Source organism: Chrysochloris asiatica, unplaced genomic scaffold, assembly GCF_000296735.1.
Source record: "Chrysochloris asiatica unplaced genomic scaffold, ChrAsi1.0 scaffold00116, whole genome shotgun sequence".
NCBI lineage: Eukaryota > Metazoa > Chordata > Mammalia > Afrosoricida > Chrysochloridae > Chrysochloris > Chrysochloris asiatica.
Window position 1 is genome coordinate 6,899,262 of NW_006408634.1, and position 15,726 is coordinate 6,914,987.

Below are 15,726 nucleotides of genomic sequence, written 5' to 3' on the forward strand. Positions count from 1 at the left end.
ACAATGAATGCAACACCATTCCTCTTCAATTTGTCATTCCTGGCATAGTCAACCATGTGGTTGTCAGATTCAAAATGGCCAATCCCAGTCCATTTCACTCACTAATGCCTAAGATATGGATGATTATGTGTTCCATTTCATTTTTGACAACTTCCAATTTTCCTAGATTCATACTTTGTACATTCTATGTTCTGATTATTAATGGATGTTTACAGCTGTTTCTCTTCATTTTGAGTTGTGCACCATCAGCAAATGAAGGTCCCACGGGGTTTACTCCATTTGTGTCATCACGGTCAACTCTACTTTGAGGAGGCAGCTTTCCCCAGTCGCATTTTGAGTGCCTTCCAACCTGAGAGGCTCATTTTCCGGCACTATATCTAACAGTGTTTCTCTGCTATTCATAAGGTTTTCAGTGACTAACAACAACATAGGATTTTCTAGACTATAATCTTGACTGGAGTAGACCGCCAGCTGTTTCTCCCAAGGTTCTAACCACCAATCCTTTGAGCAGCAGGTGAGCATTTAGCCAGTGTGCTACCAAGGCTCCTTAGGTTGTGTATTGTTAGCGACTCTACAACAGAATGAAGCACTGCCAGGGCCTGTGCCATGCTCACAATTGTGTTGTTATGTTGCTGTTGCCACTGTATTTTTCGATCTTCTCTGGGGTCTTCCTCTTTTTTGACGACCCTGCACTTTACCAAGTATGATTGCCTTTTCCAGGGGCTGAGCTTTCCTAACAAAATGTCAAAAGCATGAGAAACAAAGTCTCGTCATCCTGGCTTTAAAGGAGTATTCTGCCTATCCTCCTTCCAACACAGATTTGTTTGTTCCTGTGGCAGTCCGCAGTACTCTTATCTTCAATACTGTTATTCAGATGCATCAATTCTTCTACTATCTTCATTATTCATTATCCAACTTTCACATAGATATTAGGCAATTGAAAATACCATGTCTTGAGTCAAGTGCATCTTAGTCCTCAAAATGATCTCTTTGCCATTTTGTGCAGCAGATTTACCTAATGAAACATGTTGGTTGATTTCTTGACTGCTACTTCATGAGTGTTGATTGTGGATCCAAGCAAAACGAAGTCTTTGACAACTTCAATCTTTTTTTCATTTATCTAATGTCATTTATTGGTCCATTTGTGAAGATCTTCGTTTTCTTAAGTCCTCTTCATTTCCAGCAAGCAAGGTTGTATCATCTGCATATCACAGATTATTAATGAGTCTTCTTCTATTCCTGATGTTATGTACTTCTTCCTATAATCCAGTTTTTCAGCGTATTTGTTCAGCATACAGATTAAGTATCGTAAAAGGCTAGAACCCTGGCACACACCTTTCCTGATTGTAAAACATCCAGTATCCCTTTGTTCTATTCTAACAACTGCCTTTTGGTTTATGTACAGGTTGCTCATGAGCACAGTTAGGTGTTCTGGAATACTCATTCTTTGCAATGTTATCCATAGTTTGTCATGATCCACATAGTCAAAAGCCTTTGCATAGACAATAAAGCACAGGTAAACATCTTTCTGGTATTCTCTGCTTTCAGCCACGATCCATCTGATGTCAGCAATGATATCCCTAGTTCCCTGTCCTCTTCTGAATCTGACTTGAATTTCTGGCAGTTCCCTGGTGATGTACTACTGCAACCATCTTTTAATTATCGTAAGCAAAATTTTGCTTGCATATGGTATTAATGATACTGTTTGATGATTTCTGCATTCTGTTGAGTCATCTGTCTTGGGAATGGGCATAAGTATGAATCTTTTTCTATCAGTTGGCCACGTAGCTGTCTTCCAAATTTCTTGGCATTGATGAGTGAGTACCTCATCAGTTTGTTGACAGATTTCCATTTGTATTCTGTCAATTTCTTGAGCTTTGTTTTTTACTAATGCCATTTAGCTACTGGGACTTCTTTCGCTACCATCGGTCCTTGATCATATGCTGCCTCTTGAAATGATTGAACATAGACTATTTCTTTTTGGTACAGTGACTCTGTGTATTCCTTCCATCTCCTTCCATCTTTTTTTTTTTTAAGTTTTTATTGTGAATTATGTGATAGTTTACATGGGAGAACATTAGTTTTACATTCATCCTATCGTATATCATTTCATTGCCATGATTACAATCCCCCTCCATGCATCATCAATCAACCAAAGGTTACACCCCACAAGCCTGCCCCCAAGTCGTCAGCACACAGCCTCTCTCCCTCTCTGGGTCTAGAGTCCCCAGCCACTCCATCTCTCCACGTCATCATCTCTGCCTCCATCTCTGGCATCACTGCTTCTCTGGGTAGGGTCTCGCTCACCGCTCTTCTCCCTTGATGGTCCCAGGGACCTCTGCTCCTGGAGTGTAATGTCAACCACTCCCCTCCCGGAAAGAGTTACAGTCCTGCAGACTCTAAAGAGCAGTTCTCCTCTGCCCTATTGGGTCGTTATGAGTCGGAACCACTCAATGGCAGTACATTTAGTTCTTACTTAGTTTTGTGTACTCTATCCAAAGGACTCCCTTTAGCTTGGTCTAGTTTTTACATATTGTTTCAATTTTTGTTGATCTGAAAGTGACCTAATTTTGCTGTCACCTCTGATGGACAGTTATATGATTCCTGGTTGGTACTTTTTGTCTTTCAGAGTTTTATATATGTCACTCCATTGTCATCTTACCTGCATGGCTTTTACTAAAAAAATTAGAGCTCAGTCTTGATAGTTATCCTTTGCAGGTAACTTTTAGGTTTTTTTCTGAGCTACTCTCAGGATTCTTTCCTTGTCTTTGGTTTGGAGAGGTTTGATTATATTACATCTTGGTGATTTTCTTTTGGGCTATATTCTGTTTGGAGTTTAACTTCTTGAATGGCTATCTTCTCGTCGTTCATAATGTTAGGAAAGTTTTCTTCCCACAACACTTGGACAATATATTCTTGTTTTGTTACTATTATTATTATAGCAATTTTAAAAAAAGTGGTTTTTGACACATCTGAGTAGCTGGTCTATGAAAACTGTGGTTCAACAGGTTAGGCAACTTACCTAGGGTCATACAACAGAGCGGGGCTTTGAACCAGGGTCTCTGGCTCCAGACCTTTGTCCAGGACTCTGGATCCCTCAGATACCACCCTGGGGAACAAGGGCTTCAGAGGAGTGAGAGCTTGGACTGCTATGTCTGTCCTTGTCATTTTAGGACACAGGTCTGTATTACCACCGGTATCTTCAAGAGGTCATCAATGTGCTGGAGACGGACGGGCACTTCCGGGAGAAGCTGCAGGCTGCCAATGCCGAGGACATCAAGGTGCAGATGGTCGGGGGCGGAGGGGAGGAATGCATGCTTGGAAAGGTCCAGGTTCCCCAAAGGGGCCTGCCACGTGATTCCAGTCCTGCTTGTTTTATACATCTTGGAAGAGATTTGGGGAGAGGAAGTCACTTCTCAGATGGGAAAGGAATTTGGGAGCCCAGAATGTGGTTGAGCACAGAGCTGGACAGTCCAGTGTCGGCTCTGCTCCTACCAGCTATGTGACTTAGTGATGTCAATTTTTCATCTTTCCATGCCTCTGTTTCCCCTTCTGTAAATGGGGGTAGAAATTGTACCTGCCTGGTAGGATTGGGGCTAGGATTAAACTAGTTAAGGCAGGCCGCAGGAAGTGTTATGTGAGGGATACTTAAGGAAGCGTCTTAAACTTCTCAAATGTTGTCCCTTCTAGAGACAAGCGAGCGTCCTCATGCTTGTCACTGCCACTGCGCGTGTTAAGACCCCAAAAGAGCTGGGATGATCCCACTCTACAGAGGAGAATCCTGGCCCCCTCCAGTAGCCCCTGGGTCTCCTTCCAGGGCTGCACCTTCTTCCACTCCCTACCCAACAGGCAGAGCAAGGCAGGGCCTCCAGAGATGCAGCCAATGGTGAATCCGAGTCCCTGGAAAATAAGCATGGTATTTCTGAATCCTTGCCTGGAATTGCCACTCAAACCACCTCAGAGCTGAGAGATACCACTCCCTGCTGAGCCCTCCCTGCATTCCTTGGGTTGTCCACTAGTCTGGGTCCAGGCGGCCCTGCCCAGGAGTCCACTAGATGCCCCCTTTATCACCAGTCCTTATGTTTGCTCAGGCTCCATCCACCCTCTAACTGCACTGAGATCGCAGCTGTATAAACCCAATCCCAGTTTCTCTTGGGCTCCGCCCTCCTGCTCCTCCAGGCGCCGCCCATGTTCATGGGTCCGCCCCTGGGCCCTTCTCTCTGGCTCCTCCTTCCAGTTTGCCAGACGCAGACTTCTCTCCAGGGCTCCACCTAACCCAATGCCAGCTCCCCCAAGTCCAGTCCCTGGAGAAAACCTGATAGCCACGAGTCCAGCCGCTCCCATTTCTCACCTGGGAGCTGACGTGGCTTGCCAAGGTCCCACACCTGGCAAACGACTTTGGGAACCGTGGAAGGTTAAACAGGAAGCCTCTGTACTGGCTCGGAACTTGGTTCCAACACCGTGTCTTGGTTTCTGTATCATGAAAATGAGAAGCCCAGTATAAATTTATCTCTTGAGGGACCTTTGTGGGAATTGGCCGCTATCTATCCCCTCTCTTCAGGCACTCGGTGGTCGGTGGTGCATGCCTAAGCCAGCAGTCAATGCCAGTTCCTTTGTGTGGTCGAGCCGGAAGAGGGTGCAAGGATTTGAACCTAGACCCCAACCCCAGTCCACCCTGACTGGACACAACAGACCACCAGGGTCTTTAGCACCTGGCTGCGGGGCTGGGACCCTGGGGAGCCATAATTGGGCCAGGAGCATGGAAGAGGAATAGGATCTGGCAGGGGCAGTGGCAGCGTGGCCCTTCTTTGGCCCCCGGGCTGACCAGCGGCTCCTTTCTATCTGGACAGAGCGGAAAGCTAAGCCGGGAACTGGACTTCGTCAGCCACCACGTCCGCACCAAGCTGGATGAACTCAAGCGGCAGGAAGTGTCACGACTACGGATGCTCCTCAAGGCCAAGCTGGATGCTGAGCAGGGACCCAGTGAGCATGGCGGGCAGAGGGTGGTGGAAAGAGGTAGTCTTGGCTTCTGGGCTACTAGGTGGTTTTGTGGGAGACAAATAGGGCCTCCTGGGATCTCATTTTCCCCTCTTTTCAAGCGTGGGTGGAGGGCACTGATAGAGATGGTACCCTCTCTCAACTTCCACACAGAAGTCATATTTGGGCCACAAGCAGAGGCGATTTCTAGCCAGATACCTAGCCACAACCCAGCCCACCCACCCAGCTGTCAGGGGGGCTTGCATGTAGCTATGGTACTGGGCTGCTAACCAAAAGGTCTGCAGTTTGAACCCACCAGTCACTCTGCTGGAGAAAAATGTGGCTGTGTGCTCCCGGTAAAGACTTACAGCCTTAGAAAGCCTATAGAGCAGTTCTACTCAGTCCTGTGGGGTTGCTATCAGTCTAAATCAGCAGTGGGATATAATACTGAATTGGTTTCAATGGCGCTTCCAGATTAAGTTAGAGGAGGAAGAAAGGACTGGCAATCTACTTTAAAATCAGCCAGTGAAAACCCTGTGGGTCACAATGATCTGATCCATGAGTGCAGGACCAGACAGTATTTCATTCTGTTGTACGTGGGGGTCACCAGGATTTGGGGGGCCAACTTAAAAGGCAGCTAGAGATAACAGCAACCTATAATTGAGTTTGCTTCCCAGCATGACTTGCTACTAACATATGGTGTTTTTACTTATCTATTTTATGAGGAGTGCGGTGGCTCTGTACAATAAGCACTGGACTGCAAGCCAACAAGGTTCATGGTTCGAGCCTGCCAACCACTCAGTGGGAGAAATTTGAGGCTTTCTGCTCCCATGGAGATTTAAAGCCTTGAAAACCCTATACAGGGTCTCAATGAGTCCGAACCAACTTGGTATCACTTAACAACAACAACATTTATATTTCCCCCACTAGAAATGATTCTGATTTCTTACCATTTATCTCTGAGCCTATGTTCTATAGTCTGATTACTCAGGGGGGAAAAAGTTGTCCTGCCTTCTCTGCCCCAGACTTACCTGTCTGAGTGGCCTATGGCTGTCCTAACAAAATACTATAAACTAGCTAGTTAATAAGAGCAGAAATGTACCATCTCACCATTCCAGAGGCCAGAAGTCCAAAATCAAAATGTTACCAGTGCCATGTTCTCTGAGAAGGTTCTAGAAGATCCTTCCTTGTCACTTTGTAGCTTCTGGTGACAGACAGCAGATCTCAACATTCCTTGGTTTATTACTCCAACATGAGGGTGCTTCAAAACGTTCACAGGAAAATTCCATCCTCTCTTTATTCCATTTTCCACAAACTGCTCCCTCACATATAAACGACATTTTTGTAGCCTTCCTCTCTCTCAGTGTTTCCTCTATTCCTTTACAAGGACAGCACTCAGATGGGATTAGGGCCCACCGTACTCCAGTAAAGGAGCTCTGGAGGAGTACCCATTAAGCACTAGGCCCCAGTTCAAACCTACCAGCAGCTCTGTGGGAGAAAGATCTGGCAGTCTGCTCCCATAAAGATTTTTAAAAGCCTACTTCCATCGAGTCAATTGTGACTCAGAGTGATCCTGTAGGACAGAGTAGAACTGCCCCATAGCAACTCATAAGGAGCTCTGGTAGCGTAGTGGTTATGAATCAGGCTGCTAACCTTAAGGTCAGCAGTTCGAAACTACCAGCTGTTCCACCAGTGAAAGATGAGGCTTTCTGCTCCTGTAAAGATTTACAGCCTCGGAAACCCTGTATAGGGTCACTATGAGTGGGAACCAACTCCACGGCACATAACAATAACAACAACAACATAGCAACTCCTAGCCACCCTGCGCACAACAGAACGAAGCCCTGCCTGGTCCTGTGCCGTCCTCACCATGGTTCTGTTTGAGCCCATTGTTGCTGTCGCTGGGTCAGTCCATCTTGTTGGGGGTCTTACAGACTAGAGAACCCTCTGGGGCAGTCCTGCTCTGTCACCCACATGGGATCCCTCTGAGTCGTAAATCCACCAACAGCTACTCTAGTTTGATTATGTTAACACATAACAGCTTAAAGACGCATTTTCCAAACAAGTTCACAGTGACAGGTACTGTGGTTTAGGATTGCAAGTTATTTCACAGTTAATCCATAACCTTGGGGTTCAAGTCCACATTCCTTTCTGCTGACCTTGCCACTCCCACATCACCCCACCTTCTTCCTGCCTGTGTTCATCCTCGCCTGCTCCTCTCTCTTTTTTTTTCTAGTTTCTGGAGCGGATCATGAGTCTCCTACCTGCAGACCTTTGTCCCTGTGCTTTCTGAAGCCTCGACATTCTTGCTCAGAACTCTTTGCTTGACTGACTCCCTCCCCATTTTGATCTCTTCTTCCTGCATGGAGAAGCCTCCTTTGTCTGCTGTGGGGTTGTGTACACTGTCCTTTGGCTGCCTGTTCTCTGTATCACTGGATGGAGAGATGGGGAGGCGGGTCCATCACCAGGTGGTTCGCTATTCACAGGGTATTTACTATATATAGGGAGTCAAGGTGCAGCATTCACCTGAGCTGGAACGAACTAAGCAGTAGCTTAGTTACCCAGCACTGCTGTAACTGCAGTGTTGTCGAGAACATTGGAGAACAGCAATGTAATCTCATGGTGAGCAGGCTGAAGTAAAATTCAGGGCATGGTCTCTAGGGAAAGGCTTTCTGTCTCTGTCAGCTCTCAGGAAAGGTCCTTGTCAATTTCAGGCTCCTTAGAGACTGCCAGTTGCCATCTATCTCTCCCCCATTTGGACTTCCTTGTAAAGGAGTCTGAGTGGTACAGTGAGTTAAGCATTGGGCTGCTAACCCCAAGGTCAGCAGTTCAAACCCACTAACCATGCCTCGGGAGAACGATGTGGTCGGCTTCTAGCACGATGACAGCTTTGGAAATCCTTTGGGGCAGTTCTCTATCCAGTAGGGTCTCTTATGAGTTGGAATGGACTTGATGACAGGTTGGATTTCTGTGCCTGCTCTTTTATATCTCAAAAGTGATTCCTTTAAGGCACACCTGACACTGAACAGTGGCCTGGTTAATTAACATAACAAAGAACACCTTGATGTTCCCAATGCCTGCTGCTGCTAATGTTGTTAGTTCATGTCTAGTGACAACCCCACCTGTACAGAGTAGAGTTTTCAAAGCTGACCACCAGGACTGTCTTCCCAGGCACCTCTGTGAGTTCGAACTGGCAACCTTTAAGGTAGTTGTCTAGCACTTAACCACTTGCATTACCCAGGAGTCTTCACAGGTGTGTTGCTATGTACCTTCAAGGTGATTTTCGACTCATAATGACCTCATGTGTTACAGAGTAAAAGTGCCTTGTCGGGTTTCCTAGTGGTTATTAGGTGCCATCGAGTCGGTTCTGACTCATAGCAACCTGATGTACCTCAGAAGACAGCACTGCGCAGTCCTACGCCCTAGGTTTGAGCCTGGTGTTGCAGCCGCTTTGCCAGTCCATCTCAAAAAAGGGAGACTTCTGCTTTTTTGCTGACCCCCTACTTTACCAAGCATGATGTCCTTCACCAGGGACTGGTCCCTCCTGATCAGATGTCCAAACTACATGAGACCAAGTCTCACCATCTTTGCTTCTAAGCATTCCAGCTATACTTCTTGCTAGACAGATTTGTTCGTGTGTCTGGCAGCCAAGCCTATTCAGTATTCTTTGCCAACATGAAAATACCAGGTTTCCTTGGCTATAATATTTATGGTAGCAGATTGCCAAGGGTCTTCTCCTGTGAAACTGCTGGTGGTGAATTTGAACTGCTGATCTTTCAGTTAGCAGCCAATTGCTTAATGATTGCATAACCAGGACTCCTTTCTAATGCTCAGTTTGTTGTTGTTGTTGTTAAGTGCCATCCAGTGGTTCCAAACCCCTGTATGATATTGTTGTTAACTGCTGTCAAGCCAGTTCCCTCTCAGTCACCCTGTATAGGGTTTCTAAGAAGCAGCTGGTGAGATTGAACAGCCAACCTTCCAGTTCAAACCGACCTTGCAGTCCAGCACATTAACCCACAGTGCCACACCAGGACTCCACAACCTTGCATACATATTAGTTATTAGGGAGTCCCTGGGAGGTACAAATGATTAATGCACATCAATCAATCACTAACCAAAAGTTGGAAATTTGAGCCCACCTAGAGTCATCTTGGAAGAAAGACCTAGAAATCTACTTCCCCCAAATTTGCCAATGTAAACACAATTCTACTCCGAGACCCATGGGGCCGCCATTACTCAGATTTAATTAGACAGCAACAGGTTTTTATTATTACGGTTATTTTAAGTATTAGATTCAGTGAAGATCTCCCCTTCTCCAAGCAGCCCTCCCGGATTGCCTTCAGATGGGACTTTGGAAAGACAGATCATTCTGTGAGTTTGGTTTTGTTGATTTTTGCACTCTTTTCCCCTATCCAGATGTCCAGGTGGACCACATGAGCCTCCTGAAGCAGTTTGAACACCTAGACCCTCAGAACCAGCACACATTTGAGGCCCGAGACCTGGAGCTGCTGATCCAGACGGTAAGCTGAGGCCGAGGACTGAGGGAGGTTGGGGAAGTGGGGTGTCTGGATTTGTTGTTGTTGTTAAGTGCCGTCGAGTCAGTTCCACCCATACGACCCTAAACAGGGTTTCCGAGGCTGTAAATCTTTATGGGAGTAGAAAGCCTCATCTTTCTCCCATGGAGCAGCTGATAGTTTCAAACTGCAGACCTTGCAGTTCACAGCCCGATTCGTAACTACTGCGCTACCAGAGCTCCTGTTAGCTGGGTTGTATTTGGTTTCTGAAACTCCTCCCAGTTTCTCTTCAGGTGAAAGGGAGACGGGAGAAGGACCGGTGTCAGTTCCTCTGAGGTCTTGTTTCAGCCTTTTCTTTAGTTTATAGTTACCATGTGATTAGGGGAAGAGCCCATCTCCTCTGTGTCCATACAGCTGTCTGAATAATGCCCTCTCCCCAAAAAGTAGCCATGCCCTAATCCCATTGTGTTTGACATGTCGATTTCCTATTCAGGGAACCAGTAGGGCAGAGGAGAACTGCCCCATAAGGTTTCTTATGTGCTGAAGCACTTGGCTGCTAACTGAAAAATCAGCAGTTTAAGCTCCACGGGAGAAAAACTTGGCAATCTGCTTCCCTGAGATTTAAGTCCTCGGACACCCTATGGGGCAGTTCAACTCTGTGCTATAGGGGGCTCTATCCCTCAGAATGACTCAGTGGCAATGAGTTTGGACTTTGGGTTTTTGCTTCATTGTGGGTGCAGATCTCCAGGTGTGATGTGTTCATGCAATAACCATTCCGGTTAGCAGATGAACACTTGACCCTTTGCACCACCAGGGTGCCTTCCTCAATCCCCGGAGCCTGTGAATGTGTTGTTACGTTATGCAGCAAATGAGACTTCACAGGTAGATGAAGTTCAGAACCTTGAGATGGGACGATGCTTACAGGCGGCGAGGTTAGGATTTATAACACGGCAACACATTAGTTTAGGGGAGCACAATTCAATCCAGAACAGAAAAGGAAACAGGTTCTCCCGAGCCTCCCAAAGGAACCCCTAGATATCAGCCCCAATAGAACACAGTTTGGACTTCTGACCCCCAGACTCTGCAGTCACTTTCTCTTCTCTTGTTTTAAGCCAGGTAGTCTGTGTGAAGTACACAGTCAAACACTTGACTACTATCCACAAGGTTGGCAGTTTGAAGCCACCCAGAGGCAACTGGCTTTTTTCCCTTGTTGTATGTTGTCAAATCGGTTCCGACTCATAGCGACCCTGTATAGGGTTTCCAAGGAGCACCTGGTGGGTTTGAACTGCTGACCTTGACATTCACAGTCCTGTGCTTATCCCACAGCACCCCACCAGGCACCCAAGAATCCTCCCTGGCTTTCTTTCTGTCTCTCTTTCTCTTTTTTAAATTGTGAATTGGGTGCAGGTTTCCAGAGCCGATCAATTTTCCATTCAACAGTCATACACCATTTATTTCGTCTCACTGAATGCACTTCCAACAATGTAAACATCCCATAGCCTGCTTTCTTCTTGAGTCTCCTGGTCCTACTCTTCCTTCTTTCCTAACCCTTCTGCACTTTGTCTTCTGAACTTTGAGTCAGTACTGCCCTTTTGATCTCAAATGGTTGATGATTCTATGGAATGTGTTATTGTACCCCTGAAAACTGTCTATTGTTTGGCTGAAAATTGAACAATGCTGGCGAGTTCAATTCCAGGCCTGAAGCGTAACCAAAGGTCATAGTCTGGGGGTTTCACCAGTTTATCCAAGCAGTAAGCGGATAACTCATTTGTTTTTATTGCTGAATAACAGACGATTGTATGGAAAGACAAGTTTGTTTACCCATCCTCCTATGAAAGGATGTCTTGGTTGCTTCCAAGGGGATTGAATATGTCTCCTCAAATAAGTGTTGTGAATCCTAACCCCTATACCAGTGCACTGATCAAGCACTCGGCCTTGACAGAAAGGCCAACAATTAGAGTCCACCAGTAGCTCCATGGTAGAACAATGTGGCAGTCTGCATCTGTAAAGATTTCAGCCTTGGAAACCCCATGGGCCAGTGCTACTGTGGATAATCCCATTTGGCGGTGGGTTTTCCTTGTTCTGTTAGTAAGACCATACTAGTGTAGTGTGTGTCCTAAGTCAGTCTCCTATGAGATATAAACGAGCAGAGTAAGTAAGCCTGTCTGTCCAACATGGCTCCCACTGGGTGTGCAAGTTAACCTGTGGCAGAATGACAAGTTACTAGAATACAGAAATGTATTCTACCCTAGTTCTGAAGGCCCAAAATCAGTGTCTTTCAATGAAAAAGTGTGAGCGGGGCCACATTCGTACCAGGACCTCAGAGGAGGCTCCATCCTCACCTCTTCCAACTACAGCATTCTCTGGTTTGTGGCCACATCACTCTATTCTTCAAGGGCAGCATTTTCATGTGTCTAGCTGCTCCTTCTTCACATGCCTTCTTTTCTGTGTGTGTCTGACCTCCCTCTGCTTTTATCAGGATACGTGTGGTTGCATTTAGGGCCCTCCTGAAGCAATCAGGAGAATCTCCCATCTCGAGCTTAAACTTCATCACATCTACAAAGGCCCCATTTCTCTGTGAGATAACCTTGGCAGGTTTTGGAGGTCACGATATGAATGCCTTTTGGAGGATAACCCGGGTGATGCCAACAGTTAATGCACTCAATAGCTAACCTAAAGTTTAGAGGTTCAGGTCCACCCAGGGGTACTGATGTCTGACCACATCAAATCCTATCTTAGAAGGGCAGTACATTACATCATGGAAGGTCCTTACACTACATCATATACTATCACTCAGTCTCAGTCCTGTCTGTGATTTCATTGAGAATGACAGCCCAGCCAAGTTGACACGTTAACACTAACCATCACACATTCCATGACTCATGTTCCACTCTGAGAAAAGTCAAAAGTCATGTGTCTCACAAAGGCCTGAATTATCTGACTTCTTTCTTCCCTCACCCCCTCATCACTTCCCCTCCCTCACTCTACCCCAGCCACACTCACTTCCTGGTTATTTCCTGCCTCAGGACTTATTCACTGGCTGTTTCCCCTTTCTGGAACACCCACAGGGCTTGCTCCGTCACCTTTCAGCCTTTGCTCAAATACCACCCTGCTAGAGGCCTTCCTGACCACCCTTGGATGCATTTCAGCCATTTCTTCAACCTCCATGGTCAGTTCCGCTTTCCTGCTTTATCTTCTGACCATTTGGGGGCGCTGTGGTTCTGTAAGCAGCGCTCTGGCCCTGAGAACACCCCATAAGGCCAGAGCTTTGAACCCAACAGCTCCTCCCCAGAAGAAAGATGAGGCTTTCTGCTCCCGCAGAGATTTACAGCCTCAGAAACCCCATGCAGGGTCGCTGTGAGTCGGAAATAACATGACAGCAGTTACCAACAACAACATCATCTATCAGCCTATTCATTTGGCTTCTTTTTCTATTTTGAAACAGTATTTTCTTGTGTTTTTGGTGACGGTTTACATGGCAGTTTGAGTTCCCAGTAAATAATTTCTACACAAGTTGTTCAGGGACTTTGACTACGATCTTTACAATACGTGAATATTCTCATGATTTCTGTTCTGCGTGGTCTTTTGCGTTTTGCTACTTTATGTTCTTTTATTTCTGTGTTTCCCTCCCTCTCTCCCACTAGAATGTAAGCACCATCAAGATAGGGAGTCTTGCCTGTTTGTTCTCTGTTGTGTCCCTGACTTCTAGAACAGGATCAGTTACGTAGTATGTAGTAGGTGCTCATTAAATATTTATTAAATGAGTAAATGAATTAATCTCATCAAGGCCTTAAAACATCCCTATAAAGTTGATATGGACCCATCCTTTGGCCCATTTCCCACCATACCCAACTCTCCAGCCACCAGAAGACACAAAGTGGTTGAAAAACTCTTAACTACCAGCAGCCTTTGAGGGGAAAAAAAAAAAGCCTCTGTTAATGTACACAAGTGCCCCAAGGACTGCTGGGAATCATAGGCACAGCCCATTAAGTTATATATAGAAAACCCCTCCTTTCTCCTGTGCCATACATCCCACCTCTAGCCCTATCACTAGTAAGCATTCCTGTTTGTTAAGTGCTTATTCTGCGCCAACCTAGCACATGTTATGTCATCAACAACATCTCCTAGCAAATCGACTTGAGTTGTTTGTATTAAGGTCAAAACTGAGGCACAGAGAGGCCGAGTAACTGAGATCATACAGCTAGTGAGGGAGTAGAGCCTGGATTTGACCCCCTGGGCAAAATCGTGAGAGTTCATGTTCTAACTGCATAGCTATGTTGTTGTTGTTAAGTGCTGTCGAGTCAATTCTGACTTGTAGCAACCCGGCATAGGGTTTCCAAGGAGCAGCTGGTAGGTTTGAACCACTGACCTTTTGGTCTGCAGTCCAGTGCTTAGCCTACAGTGCTACACTAGGACTGAATCTTATATTAATTAAGTCCACCTTCTGTGTTGTTTTTTACTTTCTATTGCTCTAAGATACTGAGTTGAGGTACTGTGGGATAAAGCATTGGACTGCAAGGTTGGTTTGAACCACAGTGTTAGCAATTGAATCACACCAACCGCTCCTTGGAAACCCTGTATAGCATCACTATGAGTCAGAACTGGCTCACACTTAACAACAGCAAGATCTTGAGGATTTGAAAGAAATGGACTAAGATTTCCTGTTGCTAATTGTGTAACCATCAGAATGTTGTTGTTAGGTGCCATCGAGGCAGTAACACTCATACCGACCCGACCCTATGTACAATGGAACAAACACTGCCCAGTCCTGTGCCAACCTCACAGTCATTGATACATTTGTGCCCATCGCTGCTGCCACTGAGCTAGTCCATCTCATTGGGCGTCTTCTTCTTTCTCTCTGACCCTCCATTTTTCCAAACATGGTATCTTTCTGGTCCCTCCTGACAATATGTCTGAAGTATGAAAGATGAAGTCTGGCCATCCTGGCTTCTAGGGAGCATTCTGGCTGTACTTCCTCCAACACAGATTGGTTTGTTCTTTTGGCAGTCCATGGTACTTTCAATATTCTCCTCCAACACTATAGCTCAAATGCATCAATGCTTCTATGGTCTTCTTTATTCACTGTCCAGCTTTCACATGAATATGAGGCTATTGAAAATATCATGGCTTGGATCAGGTGAATCTTGGCTGAAAGCAGAGAATACCAGAAAGTTTATTCCTCAAATGGACATCTTTGCTGTTCGACACTTTAAAGAGGTTTTGTGCAGAAGATTTGCCCAATGCAATATGTCGTTTGATTTCTTGACTGCTACTTGCATGAGTGTTGATGGTTGATTCAATCAAAATGAAGTCTTTGACATCTTCAATCTTTTCTCCATTTGTTGTTGTTGTTGTTAAGCGCCATTGAGTCAGTTCTGATTCATAGGATTTCTGAGGAGCGGGTGGTGAGCTTGCATTTCAAACAGACCTTGCTGCTCATGACCTGCAGCACCACCCCAGGACTCCTTTCTACATTTATGTGGATGTTATTTATTGGCCCAGTGGTGAGGATTTTTGTTTTCTTACATTGAGGTACATACCAAAGGCTGTTGTCTTTGATCTTCATCAGTACATATTTTAAGTCCAACAAGATTGTATCATTTGCATACCACATGTTGCTAAAGAGTCTTCCTCCGATCCTGATACCATGTTCTTCTTCATATAATCCAACTTCTGGGATTATTTGTTCAGTATACAGATTGAATACGTTTGGTAAAAGAATACAATCCTGGTGCACACCCTTCCTAATTTTAAACCTTTCAGTGTTCCGTTGTTCTGTTTGAATAACTATCTCTTGGTCTATGTACAGGTTCTTCATGAGCACAATTAAGTATTCTGGAATACTCTGCAATGCTGTCTGTAACTTGTCATGATCCACATAATCAAAAGCCTTTGTAGAGTCAGGAAAGCACAGGTAAACATCTTTCTGGTATTTTCTGCTTTCAGCCAAGATCCATCCAACATCAGCAATGATATCGCTCGTTCCACATACTCTTCTGAATCTGGCTTGAACCTCTGCAAGTTCTCTGTCAATGTATGCTCATTTTATTTGCATGAGATATTAATGATTTTGTCAGATTATTTCCACATTCCGTTGGGTCACCTCTCTTTGAAATGGACACAAATATGGATCTTTTCCAATCAGTTGGCCAAATTTCTTAGCATGGATGAGTGAGTGCCCTCAGTGCCTCAATCAGTTTTTATTGAAAGATTTCTATTTGTATTCCATCAATTC

At 45.4% G+C, this 15,726-nt stretch overlaps 1 protein-coding gene across 1 annotated transcript in view; it reads left to right on the forward strand.

Annotated features, from left to right (window-relative positions):
- The window catches only part of NUCB1 (nucleobindin 1), a 26,133-nt gene that overhangs the window by 1,462 nt on the left and 8,945 nt on the right, over positions 1 to 15,726 (forward strand). Inside the window, exons 2-4 of the mRNA XM_006868399.1 lie at positions 3,174 to 3,281; positions 4,851 to 4,983; positions 9,394 to 9,497. Of these exons, the coding sequence (XP_006868461.1) occupies positions 3,174 to 3,281; positions 4,851 to 4,983; positions 9,394 to 9,497 (345 nt within the window). The remainder of the gene's footprint in view (positions 1 to 3,173; positions 3,282 to 4,850; positions 4,984 to 9,393; positions 9,498 to 15,726) is intronic.